Source organism: Halichoeres trimaculatus, unplaced genomic scaffold (assembly GCF_033239565.1).
Source record: "Halichoeres trimaculatus isolate MK-OKI-2021-1 unplaced genomic scaffold, fHalTri1.1 fHalTri1_scaffold_6, whole genome shotgun sequence".
NCBI lineage: Eukaryota > Metazoa > Chordata > Actinopteri > Labriformes > Labridae > Halichoeres > Halichoeres trimaculatus.
Genome location: NW_027437184.1, coordinates 22,687,486 through 22,707,151, shown reverse-complemented (window position 1 = coordinate 22,707,151; position 19,666 = coordinate 22,687,486). Strand labels below are relative to the sequence as shown.

At 39.8% G+C, this 19,666-nt stretch overlaps 1 protein-coding gene across 2 annotated transcripts in view; it reads right to left on the bottom strand.

Annotated features, from left to right (window-relative positions):
• The window catches only part of cpeb4b (cytoplasmic polyadenylation element binding protein 4b), a 36,397-nt gene that overhangs the window by 7,902 nt on the left and 8,829 nt on the right, over window positions 1-19,666 (bottom strand). Inside the window, exons 3-5 of one of the 2 annotated variants that reach the window (XM_074671793.1) lie at window positions 9,549-9,639; window positions 4,539-4,589; window positions 1,116-1,139 (exon numbers count right to left, since the gene is read on the bottom strand). In XM_074671793.1, the coding sequence (XP_074527894.1) occupies window positions 1,116-1,139; window positions 4,539-4,589; window positions 9,549-9,639 (166 nt within the window). The remainder of the gene's footprint in view (window positions 1-1,115; window positions 1,140-4,538; window positions 4,590-9,548; window positions 9,640-19,666) is intronic. The other variant, XM_074671794.1, reaches the window with a different exon arrangement.

Below are 19,666 nucleotides of genomic sequence, written 5' to 3'. Positions count from 1 at the left end.
GAGAAGAAGAAGAAGAGAGGACAAGATTGGTTTCTTTGAATTATTTTGTGCTGCAACCTTTACTGTTTGTGCTCTTCAGTCGGTGATGAGCAGGTTAAGTATTTCTTCTTAGTGTTTCTTGAGCTTACATTACTTACCTCATTAATCAACAGGGTTAGTAAAACATCATGCACATTACTTAGGATGCACTTAATCTATAAAGATGACACTTCAAAGTCATCTCAGCCTGCTTATTTATTGTATAGATAAATGAACTTAAAATAAATGTCATCACAAAAAGAGCAGAGTGGTGTTAGTTTCAGTCGAGGTGAATAAAATGTTGGAGTTTAAAAGAAGTTTATCACAGTAATGTGCAAAAAAAATAAGACCAACGAGACAAGTACAGCAAAAACACAGTTTGTGAGGACTGAAGGAGCATGCAGGTTCTTTGAAATCAAACACAGAGGCCCTCTCAGTCTAAAGTTGCACAGTGGACTGTGCATCTTTGTGTGAGTGTGTTGTAGAGGTTAAGCCCTCCCTGGCCTATTCCTGCTCTCTTACAAACCTGCCCTGAGCTGCTTTATAAAGATTTATGCAAGGGAGTTAGCCTGAGCTTACAGTTTGTGCTGTGAGTGAGTGAGTGCGTGCGTGTATGTGGGGGTGAGCCTGCGTGTGTCTTGTTCCGGCCATGTGCCTGGGCATGTGTCAGTGCTTCTGCTGCAGTAAGTGTAAAACATCAACTACACTTGTGTGTGTTTTTGTGTTTTTGTGTGTGTGTGCGTGTGTCTTTTTGCCTCATTAACTTTCAGCTGCAAGTGACACTAACAGCTATTGTCTAGCTTGACAATGTCACAAAAAGTGTGAGAAAATGAGACAAAAAACAAGCAAGAGTACGAAAGTAAAAAGATCACTTCACAAGCTTTTTTTTTTTTTTTTTTTTTGCAAGGCTCGAGACTTAAGACGGTCATGCAGACAAACAAGTCACAGTACAGACACAGAGCGCAGAGTCAAACTTTTGCGAGCATTCATTTACACGGCCAACGCCCCATAACCAACACAATCACAACAGTAACATCACATGTAGAGGCCTACAGAGCTGAATTTATGCTGGGGAATGACCCATGGTTATATTTTACCTCGTCTCCTGCTATAATTCCTGGCTGCATGTGAACAAACCAAAGAAGAGGGTGATTATAAATGAGAAGTAGAAATAAAGGTGTAGGGTCTGTTTTTAAAGGTTGAGGTGTCCAAGGACTGAACCTTGAGGCACACCAAAGCCAATCAGGGACAGTGATAAGATGACACGACTGTCTACTCAACCAGTTTGTCAAACCTATAAACTCAAACATGAACTAACGCTGTACCAAAAGCTTCACTCACGTAAAGAATTACTGAAATCAAAATTCTAATGCACAACTCTGATAACAGCAGATGGAGAGTGAGGAAAAATCTTATTTTCCTCCTAGCATTACTATTATCAAAGCATGTGTTCCAGTTCTGTTGCTGAGAAAGCACAGCATGACTAACCACAGGGGGAGAAAAACCTTCTTATACTATAAACCAAAAGAAAATGCCAGAAGCAATATCAGAGCAGTTACCATAAAGTGTTTCTGGATATGGTTGGCCAATTCACAACATGTGAGCAACACCACTGCGACCTTCAGAGTTAAAAGTGTGAACACTGTGACCATTGACATTTCAAGGCTCCATATAGCTTTTTGTTAGCTTTGTGATGACACTGAATCAAGGAAGACAAATTGTATCACACACGTTTTTGTAGGTACTTGATTCAAATTTAGAAAGTGATTTCATCTTCATTTTTCATCTCAAAAGAATACTGGCTGGTAGTTTAGGAATGACTGGAATTCCTTTCTGCCCTAAGATATGTTTGTCACTCATCTAACACGCCCAACTGCCAGGTCACTGTCACCTGTTTGCTCATAAAAAAAAATATTTTTACTTGTTTTATAGGGCTGGGATGATATGCTATTCTAGCAGTTTGATACTATTACGATTTTTGGGGTGCTGATTTGATTCAAGTTGCGGCTATTCGATATCATACTATATTATTATTATTATGTTATATAATATACGATTATTAGTTTGCTTTTTTAACACCAGACGTTGTGAAAAAGTTAAATGATGATGATGATAATGTCTGCAGACTATCAGGAGCCTTGTTTTCCCATAAATGCACATCACGTGAGTCAGAGAGAAACATTTCACCCTCTGCTGGAGAAAAGTGGTAACTTTTTCCAATCCAGTTTATAAACAAAGACTAAAATGAAGAATTTGAATTTGAAAAAAGAAAGATTTTTGACAAAGAATCCCAACTTTAATACTGTTAAACAAAAAAATCCTCCTTTCCTATTATTTTATTTAATACGCTGTCTGGGAAATAATGTTTCCTTGCGCAGTGCAAAGGTAAAAGGAAAGAGGCTGAAGCATCGACCCATCTAACGCTGTAAGAACACCAAGAGAGGGGTGAAGAAGTGGCCAGAACACACAAGCAATAATCCTCAGCTCCCTCAGTGGACTTTCCAACCCAGATGGACATTAACTCTGGGGGGGAGGTCAGAGAGAGAGGGAAACAGGAAAGCAGATTGAAAGAGAGCAGAGAGTGCTATAAAAAGATGTGTGTGTGTGTGTGTGTGTGTGTGTGTGTGTGTGTGTGTGTGTGTGTGTGTGTGTGTGTGTGTGTGTGTGTGTGTGTGTGTGTGTGTGTGTGTGTGTGTGTGTGAGAGATAGAGAGAAAGAGAGTGAAAATAGATTGGAAGAGATGGAGAAACAAGCTGATAAAAAGCCGTGTGGGGGTGAGAGAAAATGAGTGTGAGCGAAAGAGATCAGGAGAATGAGGAGCGCAATCTGTGTATGCTTATGAGACAAAGAGAGAGCTGGTGTGCAACCTCAGAATCCTGCCTATCCGCTGGCACCATCTGTCTCAGGGCTTGATGACAGCTCCTGACCATGTGATCCCACCATGTGACCCAGCGATCTTGTGAAGAAACTGCTGGTCTCTCCTGTTCTACATCCTGGCCTCAGACCACAACAACGCACTTACACAATGATGGAGGCGAGCGGAGTGTGCAAGGGCAGAGGAGAGATTGCTGAATATTAAACTGCTGTGGTGGAAACTGCAGCATGTCAAAGGGATTTGCCAGGTTTAATCAAGCACTGAGAGGCGCAGTTATTTATATTCAGCTTTAAATGCATTCACTTCTGCAACGCAAGATCAAAATATCACTAATTTCATCATCCAGAAAGTCACGAGATATTCAGTACGAGCTTAAGAGTGCATTAATGTTTTCCAAAACAGGATGTGCAAAAGGGACAGAATTAAGAGTATTTTTAATGACACATTCAGCTTCAATTTCAGCATCAAAAACCCCACTATCAGGAGCATCAGAGCAGCTAACAGGGCTAACATGTTAGCCAGAAAACAGCAGCACAATTGGTTTGAATCAGAGTTTACTTTAAGCAGAAAAAATAACCATATGGGTAGGAATATAAGATGGCTTCAACTGGCTTTAGTTTCCAACAAGTAGAAAAGAATGAAGTCTACAGTAATGTACACCATGGAGAGAAAAGACAGGTGGGGAGGACTCTTTGCTGGTTTAGATAAAAATTACTGATTGAAACTAGACATGCATGAGATTTCCTTAATTTTGGGGGAACGGTGATGGTCCCATCCTTACACGTGAAACTGATCTTATATACCTCCGGGAAGGTCTGACAGCCAGCAATTGTTACTTTTTGCTTTGAGACCTAAAACTCAGGACACTTTATTGTTTTTTTTTAAGTTAAAACATAATATTTTATTGTTTCACAGGTATTGTTTAATGATTTTCAATAAAATAAGATTGGAACATTAAAAGTATATGCTGTCAGTTATCGTCCCAAATCGGTATTGGCAGGTCAGGCTTTTTAAAGATCAGTGATTGTGCCAGAAATTGTGATTGGTGCACCCCTAACTGAAACAGCTCATAACCCTTCACATCTAGAAACACTCCCCTTTCCCTCAATGCAGCAAGCTAAATTTTAGAGATCTACTTTTTCTAAAATCTCACTCTACACCTCAATCTTTCTCCAATATCCTGGTGTCCAAATCTACTCCATCCTCCTCAGCATCCCTCTTTATCTTCCTGTTTATCTGAGGCACTAGATGAAAGGTCGACAACCGCGATATTTGTTGGCCGAAAAGTGCTTCCAAAAGGGCCGTTGTTGAAATGGCAGCTATATTTCACGCTGACATTTATAAAAGCAGAGAGAAAAGACACAAAACTTTGCCAGGATACCAAGCACGTATGGGGGAATTGAAGTTAGAAACAAATAGTCTGACTTTCACCATCGGAAATTCAAGAAGAGGCTAAACTGGTTCCTTTATGACTCCTAGGTTGGAAATAAATAGATTTACCACTTCTACTAAGTTTCAAGAGCATGTTTTCAAAAACAATTGGAATTCAGTGGGAAAGACATTCCTTGCAGGACTAAGAATTCCATTTTTGCAGATTCCTCAAGTGTTTAGTTATTTGATTTCATGAGTTCTTCACTGTACGTACCATTTAGGGGCAGAGGGTTGTCCCCTACTGGATGAGGGAACCCAAGACGACCTGCATTTGGAGACACAGACAAGAAGCAATTTCAGATTTTGGGTTGATCGAAATCTTAACACATAACACATTACAAGAAATCAGAAATAGTCTATTCACAAATAGTCCAGTGACAGTCTTCTTGATATACATTAATATTTTGTCCAAAATTCTGCAATTGACACTCAAAGATTGTGAGATCTCTTTTTCTCTTTTCTTTTATTTGCCTTTTGAATGTTTTGTGGTTTTAATTTAATTTTTCAAGTTTATTTTGGTAGTGTTCTTCTGAGGTTTATGTTTTTTAAATGTGTTTTTTATTTCACCGTGCAGACCTTTGTTTTTAAAATGTGTTTTACAAGTGAAGAGGATTGGATAAATGGATAAAGACCACATATGTTTGGCAGATATAACAAGATGAAGTCAATAGTCTAAACAATCTATTTTAGTACAAATTGAGATACACAGAAGAATTCCTCCTCCATAGCATTTTGGAAAAACATGCTGGTGATCTTCTACTCCTGTTCACGACCCACATTAAGATCAAACACAAAATTGTCACAGAGATAGAAGCAGAAATGTCAGACAAAGAGGCGTTTCCAGGAAAGACTGAATCACTTTCAGTTTGTAATTCTGTGGAAGGCTGTGACTTGGTATTTTTACGAACAATGTCGGACATATTCCAGATAAAAGAGCCAGGGTTTAGTTTGAAAACTGTGCTGATTTTGGGCAGGCGATCATATCAAACAGTGGGTGTTTCAGACCGTTCATTAAGAGTGTGTGTGTACCAAATAGGCTATAACAGATATGAGCACACTGAGTGTTGCTGCCACATCAATCTCATTAGAGAGTACATCTGTGGGACACAAACCGTCTCTCTTCCTCTCATCGATCTCCATTTCCCTATGTGTGCCTCCCTCTGTCTTTCTCTGAGCCTCATATCATACATTTTACATCGAGCCATTTGCCAGGCCTGCCTCTCGCACGCACAGCACACCCGCACCCACACACAAATACATGTTATGATGCCAAACAAGCTTCAAAGTTATGCAAGGCCTGCTTGCTGCAGAGGGATAATGAGATGAAAGAGCTGAAATAGTACAACCATTGTTGTATGGGTATGGACCGCCCTGTGATTGGTGCATTCCGATGCCTCGGTCACATGGAAATGTGCAGGCCCCTCCCCCACACCTCGCCTATTGAGCTCCATAGTTCTCAGTAAATGTGGTGCATAAAACAGAACTAGGACTCACTGGCCACAGAAACTAGGATAAACAAGCCGTGGCTTTCAGAAGCTACAAATCTCTGCCATAATAAACTTTATTGTACGATGAATCTGAGACATTTAAGCCTTGACATTTACACACAATTTATAAGTTAAAGCTGCTTTAAAGGCTCATAACCTGCAGATTAAACCCTCTTTTTAATCAAACTGAAATCAGCTCTTTCATCCAAAAACAGGCCAGCTCAGTTCCTCTGGACTGCACTGCAGAATTCAGCTTATCTCCTTCTGTAATTTGGCTCAGTATCATATACTATGTGCTCATAGGTGCACCACCCAAAATCAAAGTACATCCGAGCACAGCCGTCACGTTGGATTTTAAAAGCCTTTAATGGTCTCTGTGGAGCAAGTGTGCAGGCACGTCAGCTCACCACATCTCTGTGTGTCTGCAGGGTAGTGTGTGTGTGTATGTGTGTGTGTGTGTGTGTGTGTGTGTGTGCATGTCCGCTCCGTGAACCGTATTTGCATGTTGCTGGCTGCCTACATGTACAGCACTGTAATAGTTAAGGCACACGCATGCACAAAGCAGCGGTGTGCATGTGAGAGTGTGAGAGTGTGTGAGTGTGGCCGAACAGAGAGATCCTTTCTGTCAATCAGGACAATGCTGGAAGCGATTCAAAGCCACTTTCTACAGTAGACATTTTGCCTCGTCTGCTCCCCGGCTTCATTGCTCTCACTTTGTTCAATATGTTCTGCTGGTGAGAGAAATGTTGGGCCCTGCTTACGTGTGTGTAAGAATATGCTTCTGTATGCATGCTGTCTGCGGTTATTATATTTTTGGACATGTATGAACGTGTGTGATGGGGAGCAGGGGAGAGCAGAAGACAGTTAGCCTGCAGAAGAGCCAGCGCTCAAAGAGAGTATGCTGTAATTATGTTGCTTTTTTTACTTTGCTTTGAAGGAAAAGGAGAGGGGTCACTTGAGTCACTGCTACACTTGGCACTGCGCTGCACAAGCTTGGAATATAATTACGACAACAAGGAATAAATAGTGTACTATTTTATAACAGGGCAAGAGCTACAGGTCAAAGGCAAGATAAGGATATACTGGCTGGGATAAGGTGTGATGCGTCATGTGAAAGCAGTTAAGAATGTTGAAGAGAAGAAATATTGTGACTGTCAATCTTTCTTCCTGAGCTAATACCAAAAATAGACTGAGCATTTAGCTACGTAAGAAGCTGAGGTCAATATAACTTCTCCTTCAGTAAAGGTTTATCCTAATGATATCAAAATCCTCCACATTTAGATTCATATCAGAACCAAAGCTTTCACTTTTCAATTTAAAGAAAAAAGCTTGGGTGTCCGTTGGTACCCGGCTCTTGGAGCTTAGAGTCACAAGAATCTGTGCCAGCATGGCTGGAGCTAAGACAGCAAAACGTGCTTAATGAGGTAACCTTCCAGTACTCCTCTCTTATTATTGAGGGAAGATTTACTAAAGCTTGACAGCAGAACATTAAATCACAGCTGGATGTGGCTGAAAGCAGTGGGTGTGAGGCTGAAATAAATACGAGGTGATAGTAGAGTGTCTGGAGCTCAGACTTTTCACTCTCCTTGTTATTCTGGTACTGTGACTAGAGTGTGTATTTGTGCTTTGTGTGTGTGCAGAACATATAGTACTGAATTCATTTTGATGAAATAGGAGCAATGCATGCATGTTCTATTCTGTGTTCTGCACAGCAGCATTAAAATTGGACAATCCTTTGACTGTGGACATACAAAACATGAAGACTGGATGTATTTTGTCTCTGTCATGTAAAATACTCTACTGTGATGTTAGGGTTCAAACAGGAGCCTAAGTAAATCAATTTTTTGAAGTCAGCCTACAGAGACAGAGCGCAATTAAATCCTGCCCACACAGGAGGGTAAAACACTTCATGGGTTTTTATTGATTTTATAATGCACGGAGGTGCCTCCTCTTCACATCTTCTGCTTGCAAACAACAAAAACTCACAGTTTAATTGCTGGGTAAAACTCCTGGAACCAAGTTTTTTAGCATTTAAACAGGAAGGCTGAGTCCTTGGGAAGGGGGTAAAGTGGACACAGGGGCAGGAAGACATGAGGGACCACAAAGAGGAAGAGGAAAAACTGTTGGATATTAAACTGTACAAGTTGAAGTGAACCTATGCAAGATGTTGCTTTTGTTGCTTGTGTTTAGCAGTTGGCACACACTAAGGTTTGTTTAAACATATTCTGAGAGTTTCTGAATGGAAATAAGGAATGAGGAAGGGGTCAAAGGCTGACCTTTATTCCAGCAGCCACAGGTGCTAAACAATCATTTTAGATGTTAATAACCTGTTTTCAGTTAGTTAGTGGCTTCAAGCTAATATTTCAGAGTACTTAACTACATACTGCTGTTCCAATATTTAAATATCTACTGTATATTTTGTCTTATGGTTGTGTTAAAGAAGCGAAAATGCAACTTAAACCACTCTCTATAAACATTCAAGCCCCAGCATTTAGTTCTAAAAAGAACTCCTCCTCCAACTCTCCAACTCCCTCAAAGCCAAAGGCTTATATTAGCCACAGGCCTCTTTGTTAGCTTAGCACTCCCTGTCTATAAATACTGTCAGTTACACCCTCTCAAACAGTAAACAACACTGACTACCTGCTGTATTCAATCACCCATTTCTGGGTTACTATTGACCAATGTTGGCCAACACCGTTCAGCCAATAACAGAGATTGGCTTGTCTCTGTGAATAAATAACAAAAGACAGTCAGAGCCCTGTTTTCAGTGGATCATTCTTCATTTCAGCTGATTGTAGATCCTTCTATTAAATATACACACTAGAGAGAAGTTTTCCAGTCTGAAACCCAAAACTTCTTAGATGTATCTATTTCTGTGATTCTGTTTATTTCTGTTGAGGCAGGGTGAAACAGCAGTAAGACTGGCTGCAACATCCTTCAACAGCAATACCAGCATCGTATCACAACCTGATCAGACAGAAAAAACATAACACAAGCACAGAGCAAGGTACACTCAGAAGCTGCTCATTCATCAAAATGGGACACTACACAACTGTTATCATTACAAACTAATGATGGTCAACGACTTCAGTTCAGATCAGTAGGAGTTCTTCCATCCCTTGCACAAATCCCCTCTTTAGTACAAACTCTAAGCTCCCCTCAGCCGTGTATTCCTCTATCTGTATCTTTTCCTCAAAACGCCACAGAAAAAGAGGTCACACTTATTGCATAAACTTAAAAAATGAGTTCCCTCACAAGTAAGTAAGAAAACATGTCTTTTGTTTTAAGTGGGAGGAATAGAGAAGGCAGAGGAAGACAAAAGTTGTGAGGTGCGTGCTATACAGACTGACCTTTCTTATCATTTTCATTATACCACCAAAGACACTATGTCTGCGTGTCTGACCTGAGGAGGAAGTGAAACTTCTTGGCTAAAAAATGAGGTGTACAAATGCGAATACATTAAGCTGCTTCTTACAACACAAGTAAAATGTATATTTAACACATGGTTGGCTTCATTTTAACTTATGAAAAGGCAGTGAGGATAAAAGTGAATCATGCTCTGATTATGAAGCAAACATCTTTAAGTTTGCGAGGAACAACTATTTAGAACCTATTACATGTGAGCTAAAGACCCACAAAGAGAAATCCTGCTGCTAACAGAGTGCGAGGTAAAATGGTTGTACTGCTCACTGTGTGCTTAGTGTTTCATGTTTCTGACGGACAGCTGGCATTTTCACCTTTCAGGGTGTCCTGCTCGGCCCTCATAATGTCGATCAGGGAGCTCTCCAGCGTGTTCATGTTGAAGCTGTCAAATGATCTGGTGCGTTCCTATAAAGAAGAGAGAAAGAGACAGAGAAAGACCTTTATTAAAGGCATGAACAGTCTTTACAGTTGACCTCTGTGGGGAACCAGGGAAGAGAGCAACTAAAGGAATAAGACTTATTTACATCTAATAACCCAAGCTGACCAAAGAGCTCAGATCGAAGAGGAGACAGGAAACAATATCAGTCTTCCAATTCCGACTGCCTGACAACCATTTCTTTCAGGACAAAGACAAGTAACGATTTATACTTATTCAGTTCACTCAGAGAAAAATACAAATAAGTGATGGATCAAATTTTTTTTTATTGACAACTCCTTCCGTCTTTCTTTCATGAGTGCCGCAGCATTGTGAGGACTGAAATCCGAGATGGTCTCTTCATTTCATACTAACACTTCTGGCATTTGCCTAAATAGATGTATTCACAAACATCACCGATAGGCTCTAGTTTGCATACAGATCACAGGACCCTCAAGTGATTCACTAAAATATTCAGAGAAGTGAATTGGCAGAGATGAAAAGAAGCTGGAGCATCCTCATTTGAAGTTGTTGCTTTTGGGTGAATGTTTTCTTCAAGCCTCAGATTCTGGACTCTTAGCTGTTAAACAACAGCTCTAAAAATACACATCTCTGTTATTCAGTTGTGGTTACTCTTCTTATCACCCCGCTGTCTTGCTTATCCCCTGTCTGCATTACATATCTAACTCTGATGACTATAGCTGGTTATAAATTCTACCTCAAATAAATCTGCAGAAAATGGTACACAACATTAACCGGTATACGCTTTCAGTGCTTCCTGTTGACCATGTGGCAAAATTGTAGTTTTGGACAGTAACAAAAAGACCAAGAGGATATCATTTAATATCACTCTTGACTTTTTGATAGCACAAATGGATACATTTGTGGTTTACAGCTGACCATTTATCAGCAGAGAGGTTGCAAGGGAAGTGTCGGATGTGTAAAGGAACCTTGACCGAATTAGAGAAATCGCTGCTGTTATGTTCTGCAACTGTTTAGAATGCCTACCGAAAGAGGTTTTAAAAGATGTGAAGACACAACATAAAAGAGAAAAAAAACTGACCTGATCACAAAAATAACAAAAATCAGAAGTGAAATAAACTTGATATACTCAAAAAAATGTGACATCTACAAGACAGAAATATTATGAGTCAGGTTCAAAATCTGCGAGAATTTTAGCAAGGTGGCTATAAAAACAACAAGCTGACAACACAATAAATAAAAAAGGGAATAAACCCATACAATACAGGCAGAAAGAAATACAATAGACTTTCAAAAACTACTACAAGCTCTTATACACCACCACAACCAAAGTCGGAAGATGAACATCTAACAAATAAACTCTTAAATACCCTTAAACTTAAAACACTGTGAGGATCTCAAAGCTTAAAGCAAATTAATCCCCTGAATGTGACAGTCTACCATCAGAATGGTACAAAGCTTAAGATATGTGTTAATTAATTAATTTATATTGTTAATCATATTAAAATAAATAGTTCTCTCTCTGACTCCTTTATACGACAGCGAAACACAATAAGGATATCCTTTTAAAGAACCGTTTGCACAATTAATAAGACGGAAGGAAAATTTAGAAGGGATTAGCATGAATTGGGAAGAGCACAAGATGACATTATACACCAATGATATTCTTGTTTATTTCAGACTCCCTCACAGTCACACGGATGCATTCAGGTTCCTAAACATGGTACCTTTTGATTTTACATGAATCGGTACCCGGTAGTTTTGACAGAATTCGGTCGGTACCTATAAAAGTACCCAATTCGGTACCCATCCCTAGACAACCCTCTACCTCTTTTCCTTGATTAATGAATATTCTAGAAACAATCAGTAGATATGCTGGATACAAATTAAACATACAAAAAACTAGAGGTGTCCCAGTCCGATATTGATATCAGATATCGGCCTGACATCAGCAAAAAAACAAATATCGGTATCGTATCGGAATGCATCTAAAATCTCCGATATAAGCACTCCGATATAAGCAGTCCATTCCAGACCCCGCTCCTGCTGTTTTTATTTGATTTATTTAGGTTATTTTCTGGGTCTTCTAATCTATCCTTTATTTTGTTCAATTACTAGTATATTCTTGTGTTTAATGTTAAAATTTCTGTTACCCATTGGTTAATGATAAATGGGTCAGTTTTTCCTCATACCTACTGTTGCTGATTACTATTCTTTGAATAATATCAACTAATCAAGCCTTTTCTAACATGACAGACATACTACAAAATAAGTAATAAAAGTATGCATGTTTAATGCTGATATCGTATCGGATTATATCGGTATCGGCCAATACTCAATGCTGCAGTATTGGTATCATATCGGAAGTGAAAATGTAATATCGGGACATCCCTACAAAAAACACATCCTGCCCTTCAACTGTTCACCCCCAAACTACATCAAACAGAGATTCTGTCTTAAATGGGATCAGACTTCATTGAAATATCTGAGAGTAAACCGATCAAGATCTTTCCACTCACTTGCAGCGATAAATTATGGCCCCCTCCTAACAAAAATTAAAGATGACATACCCAGGTGGAACTCTGTTGTCTTTCTTAACTTAAGTCAGGATTAATTAGGATTAATTCTGTTCAAATGAATGTTCTCCATCATTACCTTTCCCTGTTTCAGGCACTCCTGGTGGAAGTTTCTCCAAAACATCTCCTGGAATTGAATAAAGTAACTTCGAGATTCATTTGACAGTGAAAGAAACCAAGTTGCCTTCTCTTCCCCTGGCTTACTCTGACTAGACATTTTCTCTTATAGTTTAGTTTGTTTTAATACGTTTTGTAAACTCATGTAACAATTTTAGTTTGTTATTGTTTTATGTAAGCCTCATTTCTATTTTTATTTCAACAAAATGTTTTTGTTAACTATAATAACCCTGACATGTAAACACATGCATATCTGTTGTTATTCTTTGCTTTAAAGTCATATAAAAAAATAAAGAGTTTGGTAAGCCAGGGCTTGTAACAGAAAAACTTCATATTTACAGTTAATATTTAGCAAATATCATAACAAGAGGAACTGTAACAGCCCCCACACACACACCAAAAAAACAAACATTGTTTGTCCTGGGTCACTTGAAAAACTCTTTATTTGGCTCCCTGCTTCACTTTCTTTGACTTTCGGCCTTTTCCTTTTGCTCTAAATGACTCTATATGACAGAATGTCATATAACACATGATTTGCTGGACAAAGTTTCCCATCGTCAAAACAGAGCTTTACAATGAGACCAAGGTCAGGATATGTGCAGCTACAGAGATGAGGCCACTAAGACTTAGTGTCTGCTTGTTTGTGTTTATGGTTAATAGGTGAGATAATGTAAAGTGAGCGTGTTGCTACACATTCTCTCCTATGAGTTCCCTTATGAGTTGTGTTAATACAAATACTTCCAGTTTTAAACATTTAATCAGTCCTTGTCTGAATCCTTGTGTTTTTTTTATTTCAGTATTAGTTACTTGCCCTTTTACCTGCAAAGTGAACTGACTAAACTAAATGGAAGTCAACACTGAAATGATCAACAGAACAGAGCAAGAGCTTAGCCAATTCTTAAGAGACAGCTTTGTCACCTACAAACATGGCCATCCTTGGCATACCAACCATACTGGAAATGTTTGTATGCACAAACACACCCATGTAATGTTTACACAAAAACATGTGCAGGCATCAGAAACATGTGCACACGTACACAAACACAAACACACATATTCCAAGTGCCTTGCTGATAAGGCTCCTGTCTTGACTCCACCTCAGACAAACTAAACTATGCAGCGTCTGACAACAACTTGGTAACAAACTGATAAACTGCTTTGGCTTCCTTCTACCCCCCCAGTAAAAAAATAAATAAATTAAAAATCTGGCAGACAAAAACTGCCAGAGAAAATCACAATATAAGGATCAGATACCGATGAAGGTCACAGCATCATATGACTGAGTGGGCCTCGTTTCTTGCTTGGGTTTTTCCCGAAATCTCTTCCCCATAGTTCTCCAAAGCATGCCTCTTTAAAAGCAGAAATGCCACAAAAAGTGTTCTATTCCTCTTTTATGTGTCAGAGATCTCACAAAGAACAGTGCCAATGACTCTGCACATCATGACTAAAATGTTTAGTCACGATTTTTCTTTTTTTTTGACTGTCTGGTCACGACTGAAATAAACTTTTTTTCTTTCCACATCACTTCTACTCAAAGTGCAGCAGTGCAGCAAAATGAAAGACTTCATATTAATTGTTGAAACTAGAGTCAAGTATTCACAGAGTAACTTTCAAAGTGATGTTTTAATAACTGATATGTTTATATTTTGACATCAGAATACAAAAATTAAGATCTAGAGCTCAGAGATTTAAGCAAGTAAATCATTCTCTTAGACTTGAGTGTTTCTGACAAGATGCTGACAGAACAGTCAGTGAGGTTTTAGGCAATGTGATGATGCACCCCAGAACATAAAACCTTTTCAATTACTAACATTTTAAAGGTAACAACAGCTTTTCTCCATAACAGCGTGGACTATTTTACCTTTTCTTGGATCTAAACTTGATATTTTTCAAGTTTCGCAACAGGCAGGGGGGTGCAAGTATATCCCGGCAATCTAGGTTGTGGCCAGGGTTTGAATCCAAGCTGCAGCACCTTTTCTCTCACCCTGTTTCTTTCTTTATCCACCTTTCAGTCTAGGCATAAAGCCTTAAAAAATAACTTATAAAAGCAAAAAACCAAGTGGCCCCGTTTACACAATAACGTTTCACCCCAAAACACAAAAACGTAGTAACAACAGTCTACATTACATGGAAACACTGAGGGACTAAATACACAGTAATAAGCATGTCAGGCCTGTGGTTGGCGCCATAACAGTCTTTTCCAGATGTGGCTTTTGGTAGATCTCCACCAAAGTAGAGTTTGGCAGATCATCTCAAGATAGTCCACGACAATAGTAACAACAGTATTGTTGTTCTGTTGTATGCGCATGTGCGAAGTAGAGCATCCTCGAATCGTCAGTGTTTCCACTGAAAACGCTGGCTTACTGTTTATACGATACAACGGTGGCAGCAGCAGCAGAAAAAATCTGGAGGTCATTTTTAAAAGTTTGCGTATTAGGTCAGCTGAAACACCATTGAAATTAAATGGCCCCTTAGACAAGGGTCTAGTACAGCAAGTTTTCATTGGCTGGTAGGTTTGTAATGCGGTTCTTTGAGCATATTTCTATTGAGGTACAGAATTCAGCAGTTTAATGGAAAATATTTGATACAGTGAATATTAAATTGGTGTTCGCCTAAATACAAAAAATGCTTTGACTTTGTTCATTTAAACATAGTCTTTTATATCTTGTTGCCATCAACGGTAGGGATGGGTACCTTTGACATTTAAAGTGATACAATACTGATGCTCTGTACCTGGCAATTGGTATCGGTACTCAACGGTGCCATTTCTGGTACTTTAGTGTGTGTTAATTTGGTAATATGCATTAACTTTTTTTAAAAAAAGTGTCAAAGTTTTTCAATGTGTCCATCATGGAAAATTGCCTACTCTACTACTCCCACAAGGATGCATTCAGGGACCTAAACATGGTACCGTTAATTTTATGTGAATCCTTACGAGGTACAACAGAATTTGGTCAGTACTATAACGGGTGTAACAGTACATGTATCCGTGCCGAACCACTCCACAAGGCTGTTCAGTTCGGTACAGTGCTGTATTCAAACGAGTACAGTAAGTTTACGTTAGCCGCGGCACATGGCTCTTTAATATTCACGTGAGTACTCGTCTATGATTGGCTGAGCAGGGAAGGCGTTTTAATATTCATGAGGAAAGTGCTTTGTGATCTTGTGCATATCATGTAGACATGACGTCTCACGGTGAGCCAATCAGAAGATGAATATCCAAGAGCAATCGTAGCCACAGGAGCTTGTGTCTGAATTGTGCATCATGGCTGCTGCTAAAGACCAACCAGAGCTTGAAGAGCCTCCCCCCTCACTGTGTAATGGCAAGTTTTTGGTTTAATAAACATGCTAAACAAGGAAATGGTTTTGTGTTGTTCCATACTGTACCAAAAATGTACCGAACCGTGACCCTAAAACCAAGGTACGTACCGAACTGTGATTTTTGTGTACCGTTACACCCCTAGTCAGTACCTATAAAAGTACCTAGTTTGGTACCCATCCCTAATCAACAGATGCAACTCCTTTCTGCAGTATCCGAGAACAGAAACCAAACTCCATGTATACTTTATTTAGCCAAAAATGCAGCAGTTTTAAGAGAAAGAAAGGGAATAAGACAGCTGTTATCATTGTTCATGAAAGAATCAACACTGACATGCACTTTTGATAACAAAACTTCGCACAAGCTCAAATTCCTTCTTCACAGAAAAGGTGAGCAATAGTGCTACATATTCTCAGTACTACACACTGTAGCTTTAAGCACAGCAGCCTTGTTTTTTATTTTATGTATTGAGGAATATACGGTGAGTAAAAAGTGTCTACCTGATAACATGGTTTTAAAAGGGCTCCATACTATGTTGATCAGGTAGCATACTTGGTGCTTTGTTTGTGATATTTTGATTGAAAGCTTGTTATAAAAGATTAACTCTTCTCTATAATTTGGTGTAGAATTAACACTTTCACTTCCCTCATTCAGCCCAAAAAAGATGTACACATCTGTAGAACAGACATTGGACATGGTTTTTGTGGGCTGCAAAGAGGGAAAAAAAGAGTATGCAATTGGGACAAATTCACCTTTGCTAAAAAGTCTGAACAGCTTCCTGACATCACCACACACGATCAGTTCTGCCCTCGACATGACTGATAAAAAGCAGGCTTTGCACAAGAAGAATTACCCAACCAGTCTGTCAGCGCACAAGTAAACTGTAGCGACTCTTTGTCTTTCCAACAAACGCATCTATGCCTAACTTGTCTCATTTATCCAGCAACTAGGTTACACCCTCATGAAAAAAAAATACTGTTGACCAATGAAGGAAAGTCTGCAGGCAGAGCTTCAGAGGAAAGAAACCTTTATAACGTGCTATGTTACACAATGAACTCCAAAGGGGTCAAATGCTAAAGGGTTCAGAAAAACAAACCTGCATCAGTGAACCATATGATCAAGGGTCAGCCAGGCACGCAGGCAACTCGCTTTTTCATCAACTGTCTAGTGTCTGCAGTGGCTTCCAAAATTCAATACCTACTTTTATTATCTGATCAGCCAAAGCGCGGAGTTGGACGTCTGCCACGCTGGCTGATGAAACAGCCAAACTTCTCAGCTGTAGCCAAAAATTTTTAACCAGCATTCTGGCTGCTGTAGATTTCCCACATTGACTGAATGAAGGCTCATTCTACAACAGAGATGACATGGTGAAAGAGGAACACACCCAGTGAGGACTCTCTCCCTCAAAACAAATATCAACACAGGGATGTAGGCCAGACTATGTTGACTATTTTCTCATATCCGCCTCAGTATCTTGTGTGGACTTAGGCTATTGCTCTGGGTTAAATAAACAAAATATATGAAGACAGGTGACCGAGAAACAAGCACAGCAAGAAGTATGCATCACTAGTGAATGAGTGTATGCTAGCATGGGCAAAGCTCAAACACAGACAGCAGCAGCAAAGTGAATTATTCCTGTGTAACTTACCGATTCATGGCGTCTCAACTAACATTATTTTGTATTGCCATTTTCTGGCATCAGCTACTGTGCTATGTCAGTGCAATCTAATCATATAGTTTCAGGAGAAAAGGAATTTATTTTGCAGCAGAGATGAGCTTGTGTATGGTGGACACAAGGACTGGACAGTGCTGCGCCGCTGCCAAGAGGAGAGGTGCACATGATGATTAATCATCAGATTCCTGCTTCTTTCTCTCTCTCAACAACTGGCCAGCTGACCAGCAAAGTACTCATCCCTGACAGATTGCAGGCCATGCACAGATAAACCCCCCCACACACACACACATACACATACACACACTCACACACAAACACACACAGCTGTGGTCGCCTGTCACGTCCAGGGACAAACACACACATGCACTCACAGATTTGCTGCAAGCAAGACACACACAATTTACTGTGTAGCCCATGTCTGTATATCTGTGTTAGCTTGCCCACGCTAACCCAAGGCCATAGGTATAAACATGGCAGACATGGCTGACACACACTCTAACATTTGCAGTCAACAGTGAAATGTGGCCCATGGCACCAGGATAAATAGGGAAAATAATAACTATGAGGCAGTGCAGTTTGAAGCAAAACGTGAGACACACCTCTTTTTACCATGACTGTCAATAAAAAAACAGCATGATTGATTTATCTGCATTATCTACCTTGATGACTTGATGCTATTTCTGTCCCTGAATGGTAATCTGCTGACGTAGTTAAAGCTTTTCTCACTCCAAGGGAGACTGTATGCTAACCCGAGTGGTGTGGGTGTTTCTGATTATAGAATCATGGTGACCTGCAGCATGCATCAATAATCTGTAGTTCTGTGTACTGTCCAATTCAAACTTAAGGAAAACATGACTTAAAGGATAAGTTCGGTTTATACAGCTTTTACATTGTTTATAGAATGAAGTAGAACAAAATACTCACCCAGAAGGCTTTCCTGACCCAAGCAGTGCTTCGGGAGATATTCAGATCTAAAATCATGCAGCGGACGTCCGTATAATGGGGTCCATCGGGGCATAGACAGCGCCGCTCCTAAAACTGCATTAATCGTCCAAAAACTCATGTTTTTCACCAATATTCCTTCATGGTCCGCTCCAGGTTAGTCCTCTGCTGCAGTCTGTGTCACTCCAGACAGCGCTGTGTGGCTGTAATGACCTCTGAACTGACGAAGACCGTGTTTACGATTGCCCCTCCGCGCATCCGCAGTACTCTCTGGAGAGCTGACTCCTTTCTTTGAGGGGCAATTGTAAACAAAGTCTTTGTCAGTTTAGAGGTCATTACAGCCACACAGCGCTGTCTGGAGTGTCACAGACTGCAGCAGAGGACTAACCTGGAGCAGACCGTGAAGGAATATTGGTGAAAAACACGAGTTTTAGGATGATTAATGCAGTTTTAGGAGCGGCGCTGTCTATGCCCCGATGGATCCCGTTATATGGACGTCCACTGCACGATTTTGGATCTAAATATCTCCCTAAGCACTGCTTGGATCAGGAAATCCTTCTGGGTGAGTATTTTGCTCTACTTCATTCTATAAACAATGTAAAAGCTGTATAAACCGAACTTATCCTTTAAAAAAGAGTCATCAAGGTACTGTGCTTGAGAATCGCCAGTCTTGTAGGAGAGTCTACACTAAGTGTCATATGACTTGAGTGCAACCAAAGCAGCGGTTACTGATACCTGAGCAAACCTTGAATCAAGTAACACAGATTCTAAGACAGAGTAGCCACATTAGTTTTGGTGCCAGTTACCACTGACTTTATCTACATTAACTATTGTTAACTACTGGTGCACTGATTAATAACAAGCTTCACCTGCTCCTCAGCCTTTAAAACTCTTACTGGCCCCATTAACATGCAGTCAATATTTGGGTTAAGGTCAATATTCCAGTTTCTGAAACATTCAAAATAACCTAACATACATGCGCAAATGGGGTTATTCCTTTTTACATCTGATCAAAAAAGTGATGCACGGAGAACATCTCAACGCACAGAGAACATCATAACGCAATGCGCGTCATTTCCCCTTCTTCTTCCAGTATCTGTAGCAACAGCAGCAAAAACAACAGCTGCAGCAGCATGGCTGACTTCCTGTACTCAAAAGACCAAGATTGCTAGCGCGGAACACAAATTAATGTTCCTTTCAATGGGAATATCCCAACAGGCTTATACATGACCAAAGATTCCAGTTAGAAAAGCAGTAACCCAGGGGTGATTTGGGGTTTTTTGAAAACCAGAAAATGCTCATATTCCATTTTTTCAAAAGGGTTATTGTTGTTTACATGGCTGTGTGCAGCCGGTTTAATGCTAAAATTCCAAATATGAAAGGGTTAACAACGGGATGTAAACGTA